A 24,714-nucleotide genomic window follows, 5' to 3' on the forward strand; every position below is an offset into this window, starting at 1 on the left:
CAAATATACAATATACCATTTATGGTAAGCAAATAATTGTAGCGTAAAGCAAACAGGAAAAAACAAAAACAAGAGCAGAATTTCTGTGTTGGAAAGGACTTGATCATCTAGTAACGGACCTCCTCATTTTTCACACGAGGACATCAAAACTAGAGAGGTAAAAGAGACTTCCGCTACGGCCGCCAAGTTACCCCTGTGGAGCCTGGACCAGCCTGTCTCTCTCCATCACTTTGTTCTTTGCATCAAACTATGGAAAACAGGAAACCTGGACTTAATTCCAGCCCTGTCACAAATTAAACTCAGTGACTTGGAATAAGCTCCTAATCCCCCTATTTCAAATTTCTGAATAATTAACATGGCCTCTCAGGTCGCTCCTGGCCCTCACATTCTAACATCCTATAAACAGCAAGATCAAGTACCTTTCTACACAACTGTCAAAAAAGAAGGATGCAGAAATTGTCTCATATGAGTTACTTCTGAGTTTGCAAATCACTGCCTGAGGCATTCGCTGCACAGGCATTACCTGCAAAGTGTTAGCACAAGCTGAGGAATTTATTGGTGAAAATGAATCTGCTGCCAGCATGCTGGCTCCTCTTAGGCACTAGAAGGATGCGGTCAGTTTCTGTAATGGTGCATTGGACTCTGGGATGTTTGGGGTGGTCCTCGGCCCTATCGTACCTCCCACTAGCGCTGTCTGAACCCATGGAGGATGGTCAAGATTATTTTCTTTCTTGCCCTGGTTCCCCAAATGTGGTAACTACCAGTGGTGGGGTAGAAGAACTCTAAAGGAAACATGGGCAAAATGACATAGTGGGTGGAACCTGGAACCAAAGTGGTGATGGTGGACGAATCAGGATTCCTCTTGGAACTTAGCGGACTCGTTTTTTAAATGAATGTGAACTGTATGAGCTGAGGCTCTGGTTTCAAAATGTTGGAGCTTTTCTATGAACCTCCTGACACATTTCATAGATTATTTAGAGAATAAGATATTTTGTGTTGCAGATGTCAATAAATGATACGTAAGAAAGAGAAAGCATGTTACTTGAAAGTAAAATGAAAATACAAATCATGCAGATATTATGGATATGCCTGACTTAGTCACTTCTCAATTTGTAGCTTTGTTTAAAAATTTTTGGGAAAAGTCTAGAGATTACAGAAGTTATAAGAAATGTTAAGACTTTACATATTAGAATATATCATTTTACTTCTCCTAACTAAAGTGACAAAGCCAGAGCCCACATAAATAATAACAATTTGTTTTCTCCTAACGACATGGTATATGGTAAATTAGCATGATTACAAAGGAGAAAATTATGATAAACTGATTCAAATATAATTGTTTCAGGAACCACAAGTTTAGCGTTAGAAAATACTATTAATGTAAAAAAATTTCATAAGCTTCAAAAATTAATAGAAAATAAGTTTTAGAACTGCCAGATAAAATGAGTAAACAATAATAATTTTAATTATCTCCCTAAACCAGTAACAGCTCCCAAATTCCACAAAAACATATTATTCTGCACATAAATATTCCATAGTCAGAGCTTAAATATTATGCTTTCCTTTCTATTTCAATAATTTTCAAAGTGGGCACTTCACCCATTCATTTCACAGATTCAAGTTATGAGAAATAACTACTGTGATCTGACACACGACACGTGTGTGTTGACTGTCATCTAATCAGAAAATGTCTGCATTGACATAAAGGCTTAAATTTTTTTTCAAGTTCCCTGACACAGGAAATTTCTTATTCATATGTTAAGAATATGGTAAAGCAGGGCAAAAACATAACAGCATATTTGCGGAGTAAGATGACAAAATACTATGTAGATTGAAAATATAATCCAAACCTAAACATCTTCCTAATTTTGATATAGTGTGATAAAAACCACTGGATAGTATTTTCAAGGCTTGGCTTTTATCTAAATATAATCTATGCAGGTATAAACCCTGATCAAGCCCTTTGTTACCTTTTTCTTCCTCTGAAAGTTCTTCTATTGGTTCCAGTATGTGCGATGAGAATGCCTGTTCTATTAATGAGGAAAAATAAGAATAGTACAAATAGGACAACAGCAAAGTAAAATTAGTTTACTTTCAAACAATTTTGAAAGCTATAGTTCCATACTATTTTAATCATGTGTAAAATAGCAAGAATTTACTGGGAAAAAAATACTGAGGCAGTCGGTTAATGCTGCTCACTTTTTCATGGTATCTTCTCTTTCCATTAACTCCACTCTCAGGAAAATATATTTTTAAATAATTAAGTTAAAGTTCGTCACTCATCAACCTTCAACCTTGTGCCCGATATTCTTTTAATGCCCAAGGACACAACTGCAAAAGATCTTTTTCACTTATCCTTATACATACTTTCCTTATAAAATATTTTGATTAGGTGACTAAATAGAAAATTACTGAGAAGATTTCAATTCCCAAAGATAAAAACATAAAAAAAAATCCTCGGGTCCCTGGGATTCCTACTTCTCAATAGCTCCAAGGTCTTCAAATGGTAGGACCAGGATCGCACAGGACAAGGAGGTGGCCCTAGGATCAGCAGCAGAACTGAGACCCATTCTTAAACATCTCCATGTCGTTCAACCACGTTTCAGACCTAGTTCTGCTCCTGGAGAGTCACCAGGGCATGGCTGCAGACAGATGAAGATGGGCTTTTCCCAGTCCCACCCCAGAACAGTGGCAAGGGAGAGGTGGCCTCTGGGTGACTTCCTAGGGAAAGGTTACTGTGTAGACACAAGGAAACCTGAGGGCCGCATTGGATAAAGCCAAACACCATCCTGTCAACAGAGAGAAAGTTCCTTCATGGGGGAAATCAGGTTTTGGCTAAAGGTCTAACTTTGGCAGTCAGGCATTAGACACGGAATGAAATGCAACCAGGAGGTCTGGCTTAGGAGGTGCATGGTTCACTCATCTTTAGCTTGGAGACTGACACAGGGCAACCCCAGGGAGCTCCCCACCTGTCCTCACAGGGCAGAGGTCATTTCATTCTACCACCTGACCCCAGAGTAGGTGACAGGCAAGGATAACAATGGAGAACAATTACTGAGTGCTCACCAGGTTGCCAGGCACAGATCTAAGTGTTTTGTGTGTATTAGTTCAGATTTAATACCTCCTACATTGAAGGTCTGGCTTTTAATTTATTAAAGGGTATTTCTGGTACTCTATTTTAGGCATATACCAATATACAGACAAACACACACAGAGGGTGCCAAAAATATATATATACACATTTTAAGAAAGAAAAAACTATTAAAATTGTAATACTCAATATATACCGATAATGAAAGATGAATACAAATCACGTTTGACTTCTGCAATTACAAGAGATGCTCAAAGTGGTTACCATCAGCGTAATTTTAATACAATTTTTTCCTTTCTTAAAATATGTATATACAAATAAATATATATGTTGTATTTGGATATATATAAATAGAGTCTTATAGCTTGGCCAGCAACCTTAGTCAACATATCTAATATTGGCTATATGGGAGAAATGCATTTTAAACTATTTTCCAGTTAACTTTTGGATCACAGTCTATTAGTAAGTAGGAGTCCACTTTGATTTTAAACAGGAACACAGCCCCACTAAGGAGCATTTAAGTCCATCCATGTACCACAACTGCTGGACACCAAACATGTGCTTCCAATGTTGTTATTCGGCATTAAGATTTAAAGTTGTACACACAGACTATTTTAGTAGTTTGAACTGCTGAAAATAGAACTTTTAGGATGATACTTAATTTCAGGTGTTTTAAGTCACATGGTTTTTATTTTATTGTACTTTATGAAAACGACAAAAATAAGGTTATGTGGAAAAGCTCTATAAAACCTCAAAAAACCATCCTATGCATATTTATTATCATTATAGTACAGGGATAATCTTGTGATTTATTTCTCTTGAGTCAGGATAAACTGAAAATACTGACTTTTCCCGCTGTGGTGCATAGGGCAGGGTCCTGGGGGAGGGGTAGATTCCCGAACCCGTGCTCCTACTATAGAGGCTAAAGGAGTGAGGTCAACCAGACAGCAGCTCCCCAAACAAGCAGGCTGATGTCCCCAGTGGGGAAGGAAAGGCCTGCCATTCTCATGCTTTCTAAGACACAGGCCCAACCCTCCCAAAGTCCCAGCTCCTCTCCTGAGCTGAGATCACCAAGATGAGAGCTGAAACACTCGGAGGCTTGAGTCTCCCCCTGAACTCGCTGAATGCTTCCAGCAAAATCCTTCTATCAGTCTCCTACCATTACCTCCATAAGAAAAACTCTCAGCTCTCTACTCGGCCCTTTCTCCCACCAGCTGACTTTGTTGGACTTCATCACCCCTTACTCTGAAAGCTAACATTTCGCCAGTGCCTCTTCCATGGCTCCTTCTCCAAAGGCCCTGCCTCATTCGACCTTTCCCACAGCCCTCCAAAGTAGCCATAATTCTCCCCATTTGGCAGGTGAGGAAAGCATATGGTTTTATGAGTCGACTGTGAATCCAGACTGCCCGCTTTCAAAGTCCAGGGTGTCGGTCACGATGCCATGACGCCTCCCTACTGGCCCTTGTTGGGTTTGTTTTCCGGATTCGATTAACAGTACTGCCGTCCACCCAATATCTGAGCTCATCACGTTCTGCCCCTTCCCTCGCCCTTGTGCCCCAATCCCTTGTCCAGCCTTTCCACCAATTCCAATGAACAGCTGTTATATCCACTCCCTCGTTTCATCACCACACCCTGATTCCTAGGTGAGGAATCTCACATAGACTATTACTAACATCCCAACTGGTCTCCCCAGCTCTGATTTTTTGAACATGCTCTGGTCAGGCTAAGCTGCCAAAGCCCAGATCTCCAATCCAGCCGTGCTCAACCTCAGGGTATTCAGCAGCCACATGATGCCACAGGAACAGCCCCGAACAGATACAGTCAACCCAGTGGTTGCCAGGAACAGTCTCAACCAACCTGATTTCCTTCAAATCTCTTCTGCATACTCTGTGCCCAGCCCAATAATTAATCTGCACCATTCAAATCTAGCACTTTCCTCCTACCTTTTTCTTCTACTTTTTGCTTCATCTCAGTTGAAGGCACTAGCCTCCCTGCATCCCACACACCCCTTCCTGGGGCAATCCGCATCTGATAACTGATCACCTCAATCCATGAAAATTCTAAAGTGCTATCCCAGCTCTAAAGCTCCTGGTAAGATATGCTGAGGGCTCCACTGCAGCTAAATCTTGGTTTCACATCCCCTTCTGCCCAATCCTGCTTCTCTCGCAGGTGTTGTCTGAAACCCTGCCCAATAAACCTCCCATCTGCAAATCTCTTCCTGAGCCTGTCTCCCTGGAAACGCAACCTAAAACGATGAGTAATCATGATATTTTTCATGGTAAAGAACCTCATCAAGCTTTGAGATGGGACAAAAGGAAAGACAGAGAGGTAATCGGGCTGATTCATGTCACGCAATACATGACGAACCCTCCCTGCGTCCCCACCCCCAGCCATGGCTGGGGGTCAGTGAGCCCCAGATAAGCCTCCTCTTTGCTCCTGCCCACTGAGATGCTCACAAATTAGCTTTTATCCCAATCTAAGGGCTGCAGGCCCGGTGCCATGTCTGGCGAGCATTTAAAACTAGCATTTCAATCCCAGAAGATGCCAGCAAGAGGGCCTGGCTGCTTCATGCGGCCCTGGCCCAATCAGGGCGGGGTCCGCGGGAAACACATTGCTTTCGAACCAACAGATTTGTCAGGAGCCTTGAAGTAACCCCGGACAGGGTAGCATAGATACTGTGTGTGTCCTTTAGCAGGCACCAAACATATAAAACAAACAAAAGGGAGACCTTGTCTAATGTCATACAGAAAGCTAACTGGAACAAAGCAGAAAGAAAAGAAAAAGAGACCAAAGGTGAAATACAAAAAGAGAAGTGGCCAGCAATGCTTTACAAAACTCAACACCCAAAAAGGAGGCAACACAGAAATTTTAGACCTGACATAAAATAATATGAATAGAGAATAATGCCAGAGAAAACTATCTTGTATATTCAATATTACAGCAAATTTAGATAAGTCCAACATACATTTTATCTGTTATTGGTACAAAGGATAAAAAAAAAAGCAAAACACCTCCATGTTCTAAACATTTATAAATAAAAACATCCACTATGTGGAGAATCTATGCATTACATATTGTGAACACATGCTCAAGGGATCTGATCCACCTGAAATGATCTTAGAAAAAAAATTATGGGGCAATAAATAGTTCAGGAGTAATTCAGTGAGTAAAATGGATAATTACAAGTGAGTGACAGAACAGCCATCATATACAGACCACAATATTTATGAAGACAAAAAGTTCAACTTGACTGACCATGGATTTTAATTTAGTTAAAAGACTAAAAAACAAATGTGGAATAAAGTTATCAGTAGGTATAACAGGAAAAAGATGGTTCCCCTCCCATCTTAATTCTTTTATAATCAACAGCGGACCATAGGAAAATAACATATTAAAAAAAATTACAAAAAGTATAAGCACCTTAATTAGATAAAAGTGAAATATGGCCACAAATATTCCTCCTATCTACTAGAAGACATTAATCACGATTATCACCCCAATGGCCTGCTCCAACAACTGAATCCTGGCAGCGATTTCATCCAGTGGTTCCTACTTTTTTCCTTTGGTTTCCATCACATGTCTTTTCTAGGTTTTCCCAACCAATCGCTGAAACTGTTTGTTTTAAAAAGGTGACTTGCTGCCACATTGAAAGTTATAAAAACAATCACATATGCCCTGTGGCATGTGCTGGTTGGCTGGTCTAGTAGAAAGTCACCCTCTTACCCAATACCTACCACTTTCCACCAAAAAATCATAAACAATCAAAGTACTTCTCAAAGTTAAAAATCTCTTCTCGTGAGTCAAGCAACGTGTACATTTTATACAGTATGACTTTGGGGGGTATATTTAGTTTACACTATTACATAGGAAGATTGAAGTTTTATTAACTATTTTGCATTCACTAAAATGTTTTCTGTTTTGCATAATTACCCCCACAGAAGAGCACTTTCAGTTAATAAGTTATCTAACTCAGGGTGGAAACTACACATAAAATGCTGAGACTTTGCTGAAACTTACCATGTGCCACTGTTAGACTTGACTTAGCATCCAAAGTCTGTGGGGCTGGAGCATTCACTGAAACAGCATAGAAAAAAAATAAAATCTCTTAGGGTTCCCTAATTAAAGTGTAAGCATCTGAACAAGATGATAACCAAATACTCCTCAAATTAGTCAAGATATATACAGACCATAAGGTATGGATGTTTCAAATGATAAAGATATTACCAACTAACCTAAACCAATTTTTTAATAATAGCTTTATTGAAATATAATTCGCCCATTTAAAATATATAATTCAGTGGGTTTTAGTATATTTACAGAGTTGTGTGAAGAGGAGCAGAGTTTGCCACCCCAAAACATGCCTCTTTGGGATACTGATTATTTTAGGCTGGTTAATTTTAAGAAACAGCAAACCAGAGAGAACCTCTAAAATCCCAGTAGAGGTTACTGGGTTTGGAAAACTACAGGCCACGGGACATACCAGGCCACCGCCTGCTTTTATCGGAACACAGTATTATTCTAATGTTGTGCCACATGTAATTAAAGTATAAACAATAGTAATTGAGTGCCCTTTAACCTTTCCATCCTTCTCCAAAAACATGTTTTCTTTATTTCATAAGATATACGTCTGGCGTCTACTCTCCCCTTCGCCCTACTCTTGGCACTTAAACTACTACCCTCCCCTCCTCAGCACCTCTCAACTGCTTCAGCTTCCTCAAGCAACCTCAAGAGTCCTCAAGAGGCATCTGAGAAGACTGAGTGGTTAAAACCATTAGCATTTTCCTGTCAATTGTGCCAAATTCCCAAACGCGCTCATCATCGATTTGCTTTCACCATTGCACAGTCCTGGGACCATATGCCAAGTGTTGCTTGGTGCCCAGCTCAGTCCAGGCCCTCCCCCCACACACTAGTACTCAGATCCCTGTTCACACACATGCCCTCTCTTACGCAGGATCACCTGCTTCTTTATTTCTTAAATTTCACCGCTTTCCTAAATGGATACAAAAATATCTCAGCTATTTAACTATTATTAAGAAAACAATCTGTCCATTTCTAAACTGTACAGATTATGCCTTTTTGGATGATAGCCGCATCCTGACAGCTCTGCGAGACGGCTGTGCTGAGCTAAACTCAAGTGACTGAACATCAGTCCAAAGCCTGCAGTACTGAGAGTCTTGGTGATGCCAAAACGTGGTGGCCACCAGTCATGTCTTCACACAGTGTATTACCATGGGAAACCCGAAAGTACAAACCGGAGCAATGCCAAAGAAGTTGTAGTCATCCCTTTATTAGGCAAACTGCAAAATACTAGGCATAGCTAACATAAATCACCACCACGTCACATGCATATTTACAATCTTAGGTTTTAGAACTAGGTCAAAGCCAGGAATCAAAATAGATCATAATATAATTTCCAAACACACTGGGTTTTCAAAGAAACGTCTCCAAAAATAAAAAGCATTAGTTATATATTGGTTTAGCACTTTAAAAATATCTTTTAGAACCCTGAGCTAATTATAGAAACTTACTAGGTACAGCTGGGCCAGTTGACTTAGATTCAAAAATTTGCCAGGTTGAAGGATTCCCTGAAATAACAAAAAGATGAATTAATGACAAAAATCACAAGCCAGCGCTTATCCTAATTTTTTCCCCCCAGGAAACAATAAACAAAATTGAACAACATATAGCAACTCATCCAATAAAGATGTTTAATAGAAATCCTTACAAAGCTAACTTTTCCTAAAAATCACTTAGTGAAATATTTGTCCTATCTAAGTAAATATACAGGTATTTCTCTATCTGATCTCTGACTATGCTAAGAGAAGTTATAGGGAACCACGGTCCTTCCCAACCCTTTCTCTCAAAACAAGAGGGAAATGAGTGTGTAGATTAGTACCTCCTGTGGCGCCCTGAAACAGAGGCAACCCAGCTCGTATACCCATTACCAACCCCCACTTAGTGGCTCTCAAATACACACAGACGCCTTAACAGCCTGCGACGTGCAGGAACCAAGAGCGATCCCTTGGAAGGAGACCAGGCAGGAGGCAAGCTTTATGCTTCACTGTGAGAGTGTACGTCTGGTCCCAGTCTCCCTTCTAGACTAGATCTTGAATGATACGGAAATGGGTGGCTATCATTGCTACCGTCGGGACATTGTATAATACCCTCACTACACATAGAACAAACCTTTAACCGCAACACACATTTAAGAATAATGCCTCAAGGCTCTATAGTATTTTAGAATAATTGAGTTTAATATCAATAACAATAGCTAACACTAATGAATGTTTAATAGGTGTACTTTTCACATGTCCTCCCACGTAATCCCTGTAACAATAATGTAGTTACTATTAATAGTCCAACTTTAGAGCTGAAGAAACTGAGGCAGAGACTCAACAAAGCTCCAAAGTGCCAAAGATGCGAGTGGAGCGCAGTCTGTCTCTGGACCCTGTGCTTTTAATCATAACCCCACCTACTGCATACGCGTCCTGAGATAAATGATTACTGCGCATATTACTGTGCATAACAATATTCTGATAAGACGTAGAGGAGACCATTCAATAATAGTTTAGGTATTTAAAATTCTTCAACTTTCTGGGGCATGGTAACAGATCTCCCAAATTAAAATAACGAGAGGAATGCCATCTTAGCACCCGTAAAACACTGGGGCCCCACATTCTTCTGATGCCCAGCAAATGGTTAGGGAGGACCGCCTTGCTTCCAGCACGGGGATCCTGGCCCACTTACCTTTGGGTTCAATGACACTGTTTAATGGTTTACTGGTAAACTCTTTAATCTGTAAAGAAAAACAGTTTTCTAGCGAGACGATACATGTTTGAAATTAGAGAGGGACCTACTGGATAATGGACAGATACTGGACTTAGCAAATGAACCTTTTCACTAAATCCTCTAAAACACAAGAGGACACATGCCTTTTAAAGACAAGGAGGCAAAAATTGTATGAAAGCAGCACCAGGACTGGGCTGCTGCTCCACGTAATTACCAAAAGAAATTCTTCTCTACCTTCAAATTTTTTCCTGAATTCTAATGGAATAAATCTGCTCTACAGTATTTTAAAATACCTTTTAAAATTATATGATTTGATTTATTTTTATAAACAACCACAGGGGAAAAATAGACTCCATCTTCTTTATCTTACCCAACTTACAAATGTTCTAAAATAAAAGCACACTCCTTAGATAAATTGCAGTGCTTAAAGAAGAACAGTGCCACTATGTAGCCTAAAATACCTGTTGTCTCTGAGTGATAATCAGTTCATTCTGTTCCTGGAGTCTCTGCCCTAGCTCCTCTATCCTTTTCTTGTAGAAAACATTACTTGCATTTAGGTCATCTATCATTGAGGTTCGAAGTTTCTCTATATGTGACAGGAGCTGGAAAAAAAAAAATTTCAGAAAGGTATCAGTCTACACCCTGCATGTAAAATGTCTTCTGCAGTCTATATGGACATGCCCTGCTTTCTTTGCTGGCACATTGAGTCACTGAGTCGATCTCTGAGCACTGAGTACCATGACCCGGCTATACAAGGGGCTTCATTTCTATTCCCAGCGAGCTCAGACAGACAGCACTGATGATATGAAGAGCTGAGTAAACTTGAGCACATTACATGAAATAACAGGGATTTGCAGTGATAAAGGATCAAGGCTTCTGCTCCCACACAGAGCGGCTCTGACCCCATGCAGTCGGGTCCTTCACAGGTCCACATGTGTCATCCCAGCTCAAATGTGCAATCCATGGGCCAGAGAGCCCCTGTTAATTATTTTTATGCATCCAGCAACTAGCACAATCTCTGGCCCTTACGAGGTTCTCAATAAATATTTACTGAGAAAAGGAAGGTGAAGGAGGAAGGGTAGAGGAAAAAGGGAGGGAGAAAGAGAAGGAAGGAAGAAAGGAAGGAAAGAAGGAAGGAAGGAAGGGAGGAAGGAAGAAAGGAAGGAAGAAAGGAAGGAAAGAAGGAAAGAAGGAAGGATGGAAAGAAGTGAGGGAGGAAGGAAGGAATGGTTGAAGGAAGAGAAAGAAAGGGAGAGATGTAGAGGACAGAGAGATCCAAAGATTCATAGATAGATTCATCTTTAGAGACTTAATGTCAGGAAGGATCACATATTGGATAAGAAGAATTCAAGAAGAATTTTTTTTCAATAATTTAGGGAAAGATTCTTGAAGTGATTTCAGTAGTTGCTTAAACAGAGAGGGGAAAAACTTGGTAACTGGGGCTAAGGACATTCCAAAACCTATGGCCTGGAAGTAGAGACAGGGATGTGCAGCTCAAATAGAGGTGGGGCTGGGGGGGAACATTGCCTGTGAGGAGTACAAAGAGCGCCGAGAGCAGCACTTCCTAACTTGCTCGGTTTTTTTTAAAACAAACACTCACCATGTGCTAGAGGCTGTGTTAAGAAGCACTTCACCTTGTTGAATCCACATCACCACCTTTAGGGTACAGGTTTTGACCCCATGGTACAGATGGGGAAACTCAAGTCTAGAGAGAGAAAGTAGCTGGTCCCAACTCAGAGCTGGATGGAGAAGAGCTCAGATTGAACTTTCATGTCTGGCTTCAAGCTCAGTGCTCCCCATTATAGTGTGTATGTCATGGAAGATATTAATAAATACGTGCACACAATCAATCAGCCCCCAAAACTTTAAGAAATAGATCACCAACTCAAAGAGTAACAGCAATGGACCTCCAATGGCCAAATCCAGAGAATAACAACACCAAACGCTGGTGAGGATGTGGAGCTGCAGGAACTCTCAGTCACTGCTGGGGGTGATGCAGAACGGTGCGGCCACTCTGGGTGATAGTTGGGCAGTTTCTTACAAAACTAAGCCTACTCTTACCATATGACGCAGCAATAGAGCTTCTTGGTATTTACCCAAAGGAGTTGAAAACTTTATGTCCCCACAAAAACTTGCACATAGATTTTTATAGCAGCTTTCCGCCTAATTACCAAAATTTGGAAGCAACCAAAGTCCTTCAGTAGGTGAAGGGATAAACAGTGGTCCATCCAATCGAATATTATTCAGTGCTAGAAAAAACTTTACGTCCCCTTTACGAGCTATCAAGCCACGAAAAGACTTGGAGGAACTTTACGAGCTATCAAGCCACGAAAAGACTTGGAGGAACTTTTAAATGGCTATTACTAGGTGGAAGAAGCCAATCTGAAAAGACATCTTGTATTATTCCAGCTAGATGACATTCTGGAAAAGGAAAAGTACAGAAACAGTAAAAAGATCAGGGGTTGAGGGGAGGGAGGGATGACTAGGCAGAGCACAGAGAACTTTTAGGGCAGTGAAACTATTCTGTATGACACTATAATGGTGGATACTTGTCGTTACACATTTGTCCAAACTTACAGAATGTACAACACCAACAGTGAACCATAAAGTAACCTTTGTACTTTGGATGATAGATAATGGTGTGTCAATGTAAGTCCATCGATTATAACAAATGTTACCCCTGTGGCGTGGGATGTTGATAGTGGGGGCGGCTGTGCTTATAAAGTGTGGGGGCAGTGGGTTTGGGGAACTCTCTGTACTTTCTGCTCAGTTTTGCTGTGAACCTAAAACTGCTCCAATTTAGTCCAATTACATTAAAAACAGATAATGACAACAAAAAGTTAATGTTGTCAATCAATACACTTCAGGGTCCCCCCTCTGAAGTGCTCTGTGCTTATGAGGTGAGACGAGCACTGGGTTCAACCAAGTTAAAAAGGTGTCCCGAGTGAGGACTAAAAAGAACCTTTCATATCCCAGTGAATGCTAAGAATCTCTCCCAAGGAGACATTGTCAAGAACCTTTCCTTCATTTTTACAGACGACTGGAAGAGTGCCCCCAAAGTAGTTTGGGAAACACTGAGCTGGAAAATAGAAGGAAAAACCAGTAAAGATCCCCAGGGTTCTGGGTGGAGGTTTAGGATCAACATTATGTGGAGGCCTTCCAGGCCCCAAGAAAGAGAATATAGGAAAATAAAGAATTGAGAATTGGAAATGAGAATTAACCAGAAATGTACAGAAAAGAGTGTACTAAGAGAGGAATGTGATGTCTAAGCAAGAGATAGACAGAAATTATTTCAAAAAGTTTGCAGCTCTTGAGCCCATCTGTTACGACCTTCTACTATTTCAAGTGCTGTGCTTTTTTTTGTTTTCTATCAGTCCACATCACCCCATCCTTCATTCCTTTCATTATGTGACCATTCTACAACCTCCCAAACTCTAAAGAGTCTTATGTTGGGTCAAAAGGGTATGCCATCGTTTATTTGTGACTCCCTTTGAACTCCTACCAATGTTATTTAAAAAAAACAAAACAAAAAAAGACTGCCAAGAAACTCGGTAAAGCAATAAAAAGTTGGCAAACATAACTTCCCTTAAACAGAGAAATACAATATGTGCATTGTAGGAACAGTAGGCACCAATCAAGTGGAATAATTAATAGTTAGGTCTCAGGCAGAGATTACTAAACCTGATTGAATTCGCCCCTCTGTTAGGTTTTAAGAGAAGTGAAGGAAGAAGCGAGCAGCTTTTGAGCAAACAAAACCGACAGACAAGGGAGCAGCGTAGCCTAGCGGTGGCACAAAGACTCCACACACTCACCATCCGTGGGGCGCGGCGCCCCACTCAGAACCAGGAAGGCCTCTCCTTCCTCCTAACCACACACAGTGGTCTTTCCCTAGATCACAGCTTGCAGTGGCCAAGTGTGAAACTCGGCAACTAGCATTCTATTCCAGCCAGAAGATCCACTGAAAGTCCCCCAACTGCCTAGAATACAACAAGGGGCTTTAAAAGAGCAAGGATAAAACACACCACCCTGTTAATAAGGAAGCCTGAATTCTCTCTTTAAATGCCAATGCTGGAAGATGCCTTGAGCAATTAGAGTAGGAACTCCAAATTATCTAAGAGCAGTGGCTCACTCGCGGATCCAAAACAGAATTGTCTCGATTTTTTTTTAACCCCCAAAATACGCATGTCCTTGAGTTATCTCAAGAAATGAAAATCTGCAGTTGTAGAGTTGCGTGTGTGTATTTGGGAAGAGCCTCAGGTCATTCTGGTTAGGAACTATTAGCTTAGATCATCTCAAAGGAAAGCGAGGACGTTCTTACAGAAAAGCAACCATTCTCTAAATTGTCACTGCCTGTTCTGATTCTCCTCCCCAGTTGGCCAAGTGCCTAATGCGTGACAGGTAAGCCAGGCAGTGAGGCAGATAAGCAGGACCCTGAGGTTAAGAGGGCATAGGTTCAAATACCATGCTCAGACCGACAGACAACTCTTTCAACCCGGCGCTTTCTTTTGAATCCTACAATCAGTATTTCTCCATCCACAAAAACATGGTTGAGTGATCTCTTTGTTGGACATCTAGCAACTTTCCCCATTCATTCAGCAAATAGTTAATGAGTGTCAATCACATTTTTGGCACATTACAATGAAGAACCAAATAGAGTCCCTCCTTCATAGGGTTAGTGATCTAATTAGAGAGACAGAACATAAACAAGTAAACAAGTAAGCAAAATACGATTTAAAATAGTGGTCACAGCTATACACACGAAGTGGTGAGAGTAAATGGAGGGGACTACCTACTTGGATAGAGCAGTCACAGGTGACATATAAAGCAAGGCCAGAGGAGGGTGTGGGAAGTAGAAATCTAAAGTGGCTCAAGTTTGCACTGCCAGAGTATAGGTCCTGTTTAATGCCTTTCCCTGGGCATTACAAACCCGATGTTTGTGCCCTCCCCCCAGAATTCAGGTTGAAGTCCTAACCTCCAGTGTGATATTAGGAGATGTGGCCTTTGGGATGTTATTAGGTTTAGACGAAGTCATGAAGGTAGGGTCCTTGTGATGGAATCAGGGCCCTCATCAGAGGAGACCAGAGCTCTTGTTGTGCCTCTCTCTCTCTCTCTCTCTCTCTCTCTCTCTCTCTCTCTCTCTCTCTTTCTCTCTCTCTCCCACACATACACACCCCTTCCAGGTGAGGGTACAGCAGGAAGATGAGAAGGTGGCTGTCTGAAAGAGGACTCTCACTAGGAACTGAATTGGCTAACACCCACAATCCCAGACTCCAGAACCGTGAGAAATAAATGTCTGTTGTTGAAGCCACCCTGTTTATGGTCCTTTGTTATAGCAGCCTGAACAGATTAACACAGGGGATACAAAAAGCTACAAAACACATACAACTTAAAGTGAAAAAATAAACCATTTTTACTAAAAAAAAGGACCTCAAATAAATCTACTTTAGATGTTTTGCACTAGTGTAAAATCACTTTAACACTTAAATTTCTAGTGCATTCAGCTGAAAGGGAATCAGTGTTATAATTAAATTGGTTTTCATTAAAATGATTTTAATGTGAACAATCCCTGCCTTTATTTAAAAATTATTTGGATTGTCACTCTGTGTGAAAAAATTAGAAACATATATTCAACAATGAAGAAATGATTAAATAACGTATGATACATCTATAAGATCATCAGGCAGCCATTAAAAATCATGATTTTGAAGAATATTTTAAAACATAGGAAAATGTGATATACTAAGTGAAAAGCATATGAAGTTATAGATATAAAGCATAATTCAAAATTTGTAAGATTGTATGTATATGTTTCTATACTTATAGAAATACAACAATTACAGCACAGAAAAAAGACTAAAAGAAATTATAACAAAGCAGTAGCAGTAGTTATCTTTGGTATTGGAATTATAAGTAATTTAATTTTTGTTACACATTACCCTACAAATTTTATTAAGTGAACAAATCCTACCTTAATTATAAAGAAACGCAAACATTCTTTGCAAAAATGACCTACGTATAGGCCATTGGTTTCTTTTTTTTCAAATACAGTTGACATACTAAATCACATTAGTCTCAGGTGTACAACATACTGATTAGACAGTTATACACCTTACAAAGTGATCACCCTGATAAGTTTAGTACCCATCTGACAACATACATAGTTACTATAATATTATTGACTATATTTCCTATGCTGTACTTTAGATCCCCATGACTATTTTGTAACTGCCACTTTGTACTTCTTAACTCCTCCCATTTTTCACCCAACTCTCCCAAACACCCTCCCGTCTGGCAACCATTAGTTTGTTCTTTGTATCTACAAGTTTGCTTCTGTTTTATTCGTTTACTTTGTTTTTCAGATTCCACATATAAGTGAAATCACATGGTATTTGCCTTTCTCAGTCTGACGTATTTCACTTAGCATAATACACTCCAGGTCCATCTAGATTGATGCAAATGGCGAGATTTCATTCTTTTTTATGGCTGAGTAATATTCCATTGTATATACTATGTACCACATCTTTATCCAATCATCTCTCGATGGACACTTAGGTTGTTTCCATATCTTGGCCACTGTAAATAATGCTGCAATGAACATAGGGATGGTTTCCTAATCTTACCTGACCCTTCTCTTTCTTGTGTTCTTGATGAAGAGCTTGAACTCGAGCTGTCCATTTGCTTTCCTATCAAATGGCAAAAGAAAAATAATGTATGTGCAACTGTAACAATGAAGTCTACTCAAAATGGAAGCTTGCTTTTTAGTGGGTGCCTATGAAACCAGACTATCTTTTTGGCGAACTGTTAGCAGGCATGTTCTAGAATATATACAGTCAAAAATGTTGAAACACATTTGCTCTTGGTTTTCATCTTATTCTCTAAGGCAAGGATCAGCAAACAGTTTCTGTTAAGGGGCAAATAGTAAATTTTAGGCTCTGGGGGCCCGATGATTCGGTCACTACTACTAGTGATAGCAGAATAGCCACAGATAATACATAAATAAATGGGTATGGCTGTGTTACAATAAAATTTGATTTTCAAAAACACTGGTGCTAACTTGCCAACCTAAGACACTAAAAGGAACCACCAAAGTTCTGAGTCCATAGGTTCTAAACTGACAACACAGTTCACAGGAGGGGAACAGGAGACACTTAGGTGGGACCTTAGGATTTCATAATTGGGTTGTTCAACTCACGAGAGACCAGCCTGGGAGCAACTGGCAACAGTTCATCTCAGGACACAAGTCCTGATCCCCTACTGTGTACCAGAAACCTCACTGGGCAGCCCCTGACAGGCAAGGAGAGGACAGAGTGACATAGCCTGCCCTGTACAGAAGGGAAGTGGACATAACAATAGACAGTTCCCGCATATTGTGGATGTGATGAGGTCCCGCATGGGGGACTACAGAAATGCAATAACTCAGGGGTCCAGGAGAACCCTCTAGAAGAGGTGCTGTCCCAGGTGAATGAGTAAGCCACAGGTCCAGAAAACTGAGAGGTGCATGACAAAGCCACAAGGGAAACAGCAGAAAACAGAATGCTGTGTTCTGGGAACCATGAGCTGTTTTTGTGCTGCCGAGAGTGTCAAGGTAAAGCCGAGAAAGGTGGGGGATGACATAGGGTCTGGATCCTCAGGGACTGTGGATGCTGCTTATGGATTCTAGACTTTGTTCTGTGAAAAACAGGGAGCCACTGAAGGGTTTTAGGTAGGACAGTGACATGGTCAGCCTGGCTGTGACGTGGAAGGTGGATTTTTGGGAGGGAGGCTAGACGTAAGGAGCAAAGCAAGCAGCAGTGGCAGTCGTCTGTATTCAAAACCACAATTTTTAAAATGATATATTACTGCTTTTCAAAAAAATCCTGAATTCATAAGCTTTAACCTCTATTTGTTTCCTGGTAAAACACAAGGTTCCCCCAAACCAGTGTGGCCAAAATAGCCAGTGTGAGGACTGCGCTAATTACAGAGGTGCACTTCCAAATGCTTGTAATTATGTTTGATAAAAGCAAAAGATCGTCAGTTCACCAATGTACGGTGTTTCCCCGAAAATAAGACCTAGTCGGACCATCAGCTCTAATGCGTCTTTTGGAGCAAAAATTAATGTAAGACCCAGTATATTATATTATATTATATTATGTTATGTTATATTATATTATATTATATTATATTATATTATATTATATTATATTATATTATATTATATTACATTACATTATACTATATGAGACCCAGTTCTATATTATATTAAAATAAGACTGGGTCTTATATTAACTTTTGCTCCAAAAGATGCATTAGAGCAGCTGATGGTTCGGCTAGGTCTTATTTTCAGGGAAACATGGTAGTTGTATGTATATTTAAGCTCTGAAAAGAAAGTTAGTGCTTCAGTATGCCTTTGGAAAGTGAGACCTACATCCAAAATATGAAAAATAAATATTGAAGTAACACTAACCAATTTGAAAAGATACTACCTTAGGAGAAAATGAAACAATTTTGCTAACTGTTCTGTATCCACATCTACTAGTCAATCAACAAGCAGCTAATGAACACCTATTAGGAATTATACATGTATTAAGAGATTAAGAAAAAAAGAATTAGCCACCTTCACGGTCGCTGAAAAAGACGTACACTTTTTCTGTAGATGATGCTAGCTGTACATTAATTACTTCACTAAGAAAAACTAGGCCTCGACCACAGTTATTGCCCACTGTCACATACCTGACTGTCAAGAAGTTGCATCACATTTTGGAAATCCTGGGGATACTGAGGACGTTCTTCTTTAAGCTCACGTGCACCTTTTAATGTGCCTATGTTGGACTTGATCTGCATATTGGACTTCTGGATTTCTGACAATTGCTGTAAAATGAGATGCAAAATCACTGGTACGAATGTTTATACTTTCATAAGACTGAAACAGAGAATAAAACTGGGGAGCAAGTTTTAAATCTGACTATCCTATTGGTTGCTCATTGCGCTTCTCCTGCTTCTCCTGTCCACTGATTTTCCTTTTTGTTCCTTCAAATCAAAAGAACATGCACAGGGTGAAAAAGAGAAAGGAAAACCTAACTTTCTAATCTAGACAATGGGTCTTAAAAATTTTGATGGGCATGTGACAGTTGCCGGAAACAGAGGAACTAGGCACAGCTGGTTCTCAAGATAACTTAGTGACGTGGCCATCATCACCTGGGGCCGCATCCATGAACCCATTAGGAACATAATGTTTTAATTTTATCCTTTGTTAGTCCCAAAGTAACTAGCAGTAAACACCCTCAGAAATTCACATTCACAGAACGTAATACTGTGTGTTAACTTCAAAAACAAAACAGTAGGGGAGCATACTTCCCTGCTTTTTTAGTCTGGGCTGCACATAGCGACTTCCTTTCAAAGAGTACAGTAGGAAATGGAGAGAGGTAACCCTTCAGTGGAGAAACCTGACAAACACTCCCTCAGCCAGGTGGTCAAGGTCAATGTCAACAGCCTAAATCATGTAGACAGTATATACCCTCAATATGATATGATGAACATTGCAATTTAACTCTGAGGTCTTCCTCTCAAAAACCCTCAAGCCCAGTCTGACCACGAGAAGAGTATCAGATCAGTTCCAACAGAGGGTCATCCCGCAGTGCACATGGCAAGGACTCCGCAAAATTGTCCAGGTCATCAAAAACAAGTCTGACTGTCACAGACAAGAGGAGTCTAATAAAGAGACATGACAACTAAATGTAATATGGCATCCTGGATACGATCCTGGAGCAGAAAAAGGACATTAGGTAAAAGCTAAAGGAATCAGAATGAAGGGACTTTAATTAATACACTAACGTATCAATGTGGGTTCATTAATTGTAACAAATGTACTAATTTAAGATGTCAGTAATATGGAAAAGTATGTACAAGGTAGGAGGAGGGCTCATATGGAACTTTCTGTAGTATCTGCTCAATTTTTCTGTCAACCTAAAACTATTCTAAAAAAATAGTCTCTTTTTAATAATAATTTAAAAAACCTTCAATAGCCAAAAAGGGCAAACAACCCAAACTCCAACAACTGATGAATGCACCAAAACAATGGAATATCATTCGGCAATTAAAAAAACAAAAAGAATGAAATACCAATAAATACTACAACATGGATGAATCTTGAAAATATTATACTAAATGAAAAAAGCCACTCACAAAAGAGCACATAGTGTATGATTCAATCTATATGACATGTCCATAATAGGCAGATCCATGGAGACAGAAAGAAGATTCGTAGTTGCCAGGGGCTGGGGGAGGAGGGAAGTGTGGAGGGAGTGCCAGTGGGTACGAGGTTTCTTCTTGGGGTGATGAATGTTCTAAAATAACCATGAAGATGGTTGCTTTAAACATAAGAAAAACCACTGAATTGTACACGTAAAGGGGGTGGACTGTATGGTATGTGAACTATATCTCAATAAATCTACTTAAAAAAAAAAAAAAGGTAGGAGTGGTAAAACTGTGGGGAAAAGTGCAGCCCATAATTGTCCTGGGGGTGGGGAGCCAGGGTGAGGACCATGCAAGGAAGCTCAGGCAAAACAACTGTAATTCGTAGCTTATCACAAGGGCGAAAAATGAGTGCGGACTTGATGGGGAACGTAAGTCAGTCTTAATTGATGAGTGTCAAAATCCACTACTGTGGGTAATAGGGAATCCCACTTTGAGAAGGCGCCACAATGTGAGTTCAGCAGAGGACCCTGGAGTATGGGTGGTAAAGAAACTGTGAATAGAGAGATCTGTGAATAGAGTACTGCTTAGGGATCCTGATGCTTAGGAAGGACAACCACAAAGGAGAGGTAATATAGGGACAACTGAACTGACAGAAAGTTGCCCGAGGGAAGCCCTGCAGAAAATACACAATGAGCCATCCTAAGTTATTTCCCCCCCAACTTTTTATTTGCAACTTACAGGAAAGTTGAAAGAACAGTACAATGAACATCCATTTCACCTTCACTAATTGTTAACCTTGTGCCATATTTACTTTATAAAGATATGATGGGGCTGTCAGATTTTTTCTGTAAAGAGCCATATAGTAAACATTTTCAGTTTTGTGAGACACAGAAGGTCTCGGTCACAACCATTCAACGCTACTGCTCTAGCACAAAAGCACCACAGACAAAATACAAAGGAATGAGTATGGCTGTGTTCCAAAACAATTTTACTTATGGACACTTCCTATAACTTTCATATGTCATGAAATATTCTTCTTTTGAATGTTGTCAACTATGTAGAAGTGTACCAACCTTTCTTAGCTCATGAGGCATACAAAAACAGGGGAATAGCGGATTTGGTTCACAGGTCATAATTTGCCCACCCTTATGCGAAAGTTCAAGGTGTTTTAGAGAAGGATCTTAGCAGTATTGCAAAAATATCCTTCTATTTTAATTTATAAAATGTGTTGGCCCCTAGAGGGAGCTCGAGGATTTTCCCTCACCTCCCTCGTTGCTTTTTCCCTAAGGATGATTTAGGACTGAGTTGCCCAGATTGCTCACATCATTCTTAGCCGGAGGACACCGGCTACTGTCTGGGGAAGGAGCGCACAGAGGATGAAGGTCACAGCTCAGTGAGGCGTGTCTCTGTCATCCATGCATGTAACCAGGGCAGTGTGCAGCAAGGCTGCTCTCACAAGGGAGGGGGCTCATTTAGCCACATCCAGCCTGCTCCAGACCCTGTCCTCCTTGCCCGCCAGGACTGGCGAAGGTTCTTCCTCTGTCTTTCTGGGTTGGCTTCCTTCTCTGTTCACATTGGTGATCTTTGTCAGCCTTTCCGGAAAGTTCCAATACTCAGCGAGGGGTTTATGGCTTAAGGTTTCAAACCTAATCAGCTAAAGAAAGAGAGACCATCTATGATTTGATCAAATGTACCAAGTGTCCTGCACTGGGGTTTGGGCCAAAACTCCCATTCTCAACAAAATGATTTTTCTGACTTGCTCTGTCTTATGTATGCCTTGAGCTCCCTCAAGACTCTCAGGGAGGAGAGGTACAATAAGGTACAAGGTACAATAAAGGAACTTCTGGGTTCACTGGCCATCATGTCATTCTAATGCCACCTCTCAAGGCAACAACTCTACCGATACTATGAGGACTTCTCGGTTTAATACTTACATATTCTAATGCTGAATTCTTGGAAGTTAATTCTTTAAACTCCTTCATAAACATTTCCTTGACTTTTTCCATTTCATCAAGTAGTTTCTCCTTTTCTTCTTCCTTCCATCTATCAACTAGCTTCAGAAATTCTTCCTCTTTTGTTTTCTGCATTTCATATTCCTGAAATTATTTGAATACATGGCTTTAAAAGTTATGGTATGAAACAAATATGCAAAATTTTAAGTCAATTGACAAACTTCACGTCAGCTAGTGTCAGCTAGTATTGCATATTTCCGTGAGGCTTGCAGGAACACTTCATATAACGGCAGGTCTGTACACAATGATTTTTCCAAACCAAAGGCAGCACAGAGCATCCTTTTGTTCTTACATCCTTTAAAATACAAACACAGTGGCCCAAAGTCTCAAGAGTTCTGTGATCTGTAAACTTGGAGACATGCAATAATACGTAAAATGTAAACATACTATATAAAGAAAAAGTACTGAGCAAAAGAACCTTTCTTGATGCCATATCAATTTAGTAGAATAGCCCCATCTCGTTCAGCAACTTAACAGGGCTGTCCCCTATCACCTCTTTTTCAACATAGTATTGGAAGTCCTAGTCAGAGCAATCAGACAAGAGAAAGAAATAAAAGGCATCCGAATTGAGAATGAAGAAGTTAAATTGCCACGTTTTGCAGATGATATGATGCTATATATAGAAAACCCTAAAGACGCCACCAAAAAGCTATTAAAAACAATAAATGAATATAGTAAGGTTGCCAGCTACAAAATCAATGTACAAAAGTCCATTGGATTCCTATATACTAACAATGAAATCTCAGAAAAAGAAATAAAAAACAATTCCTTTTGCAAATGCAACAAAAAGAATAAAATACCTAGGAATAAACTTAACCAAGTATGTGAAAGATCTATACACGGAAAACTACAAGACATTTTTAAAAGAAATTGAAGAAGACACAAAGAAATGGAAAGACATTCCATGTTCATGGACTGGAAGAATCAACATAGTTAAAATGCCATATTAGTCAAAGCAATATACAGATTTAATGCAATCCCCATCAAAATCCCAATGGCATTTTTTTAAAAAATAGAACAAAAAATCATCAGATTTGTATGGAACCACAAAAAACCCCGAATAGCAAAAGCAATCCTAAGAAAAAAGAACAATGATAGAGGTATCCCACTCCCTGACTTGAACTTGTACTACAGGGCAACAATAATCAAAACAGCATGGTAATGGCAGAAAAACAGACACACAGACCAATGGAGACCAGTGGAATAGAACTGAGAACACAGAAATAAACCCACATAAATATGACAGATAATTTTCGACAAAGAAGCCAAAACATACAATGGAGAAAAGACAGCCTCTTCAGTAAATGGTACTGGGAGAATTGGAAAGCCATGTGCAAAAGAATGAAACTAGACTGCTATCTGTTACCATGTTCCAAAATTAATTCAAAATGGATCAAAGACCTAAACATAAGACCTGAAACAATAAACTGCATAGAAGAAAACATAGGTAGTAAACTTATGGACCTTGGGTTCAAAGAGGATTTATGAATTTGACTTCAAAGGCAAGGGAAGTAAAAGCTAAGGTAAATGAATGGGACTATATCAAACTAAAAAGCTTCTGCACAGCAAAAGAAACCATCGACAAAATACAGAGGCAACCAACCGAATGGGAGAAGATTTTTGCAAACAACACCTCCGATAAGGGGCTAATATCCAAAATATATAAGGAACTCATACAACTCAGTAGCAAAAAACCAAATAATTTCAAATAAAAAATGGGCAGAGGACCTGCATAGACATTTCTCCAAAGAGGACATACAAATGACAAATAGACATATGAAAAAATGCTCAACATCACTAATCATCAGAAAAATGCAAATAAAAACCACAATGATATATCACCTCACCCCAGTCAGAATGGCTATCATCAACAAGACAAATAATAACAAGTGTTGGAGAGGCTGTGGAGAAAAAGGAACCTTCATACACTGTTGGTGGGAATGCAGATTGGTGCAGCCGCTATGGAAGGCTGGGTGAAGGTTCCTCAAAAAATTAAGAATAGAATTACCATATGACCCAGCAATCCCTCTCCTTGGTATCTACCCAAAAAATCTGAAAACATCGATCCATAAAGATATATGTGCTCCAATGTTCAGTGCAGTTTTATTTTTTGGTGGCTAAGACATGGACACAACCGAAGTGTCCTTCGATAGATGCTTGGATAAAAAAGATATGGTATATATACACAATGGAATACTATTAGGCTATAAGAAAAGATGAAATAGTGCCATTTGCAACAACGTGGATGGATCTTGAGATTATCATGCTAAGCAAAATAAGTCAGACAGAAAAAGTTGAGAACCATATGATTTCACTGATATGTGGTATATAAAACTGAAAATAACAAAGGAAAAAGACAAATGAAGAAACAAAAACTCATAGACACAGACAATAGTTTAGTGGTTACCAGAGGGTAAGCGGGGAGGGAGGTGGTAGATGAGAGTAAAAGGGATCAAATATATGGTGATGGAAGGAGAACTGACTCTGGGTGGTGAACACACAATGTGATATATACATGATTGTACACCTGAAACCTATGTACCTTTACTAACAATTGTCACCCCAATAAATAAACAAAAAAGAATAGCCCCATCTCACCCACAAAAAAACACAAATTCATATTTATATGAGGTATAGTCAATCAGCCTT

General features: G+C 39.8%; 1 protein-coding gene across 2 annotated transcripts in view; it reads right to left on the minus strand.

The window, feature by feature from the left end:
- Positions 1–24,714, minus strand: part of DZIP1 (DAZ interacting zinc finger protein 1) — a 52,490-nt gene that overhangs the window by 13,227 nt on the left and 14,549 nt on the right. Inside the window, exons 8-15 of one of the 2 annotated variants that reach the window (XM_033104837.1) lie at positions 21,988–22,149; positions 18,590–18,727; positions 16,501–16,563; positions 10,342–10,482; positions 9,839–9,887; positions 8,620–8,676; positions 7,109–7,165; positions 1,971–2,030 (exon numbers count right to left, since the gene is read on the minus strand). In XM_033104837.1, the coding sequence (XP_032960728.1) occupies positions 1,971–2,030; positions 7,109–7,165; positions 8,620–8,676; positions 9,839–9,887; positions 10,342–10,482; positions 16,501–16,563; positions 18,590–18,727; positions 21,988–22,149 (727 nt within the window). The remainder of the gene's footprint in view (positions 1–1,970; positions 2,031–7,108; positions 7,166–8,619; positions 8,677–9,838; positions 9,888–10,341; positions 10,483–16,500; positions 16,564–18,589; positions 18,728–21,987; positions 22,150–24,714) is intronic. The other variant, XM_033104838.1, reaches the window with a different exon arrangement.

The sequence above is a fragment of the Rhinolophus ferrumequinum genome, chromosome 4, assembly GCF_004115265.2.
Source record: "Rhinolophus ferrumequinum isolate MPI-CBG mRhiFer1 chromosome 4, mRhiFer1_v1.p, whole genome shotgun sequence".
NCBI lineage: Eukaryota > Metazoa > Chordata > Mammalia > Chiroptera > Rhinolophidae > Rhinolophus > Rhinolophus ferrumequinum.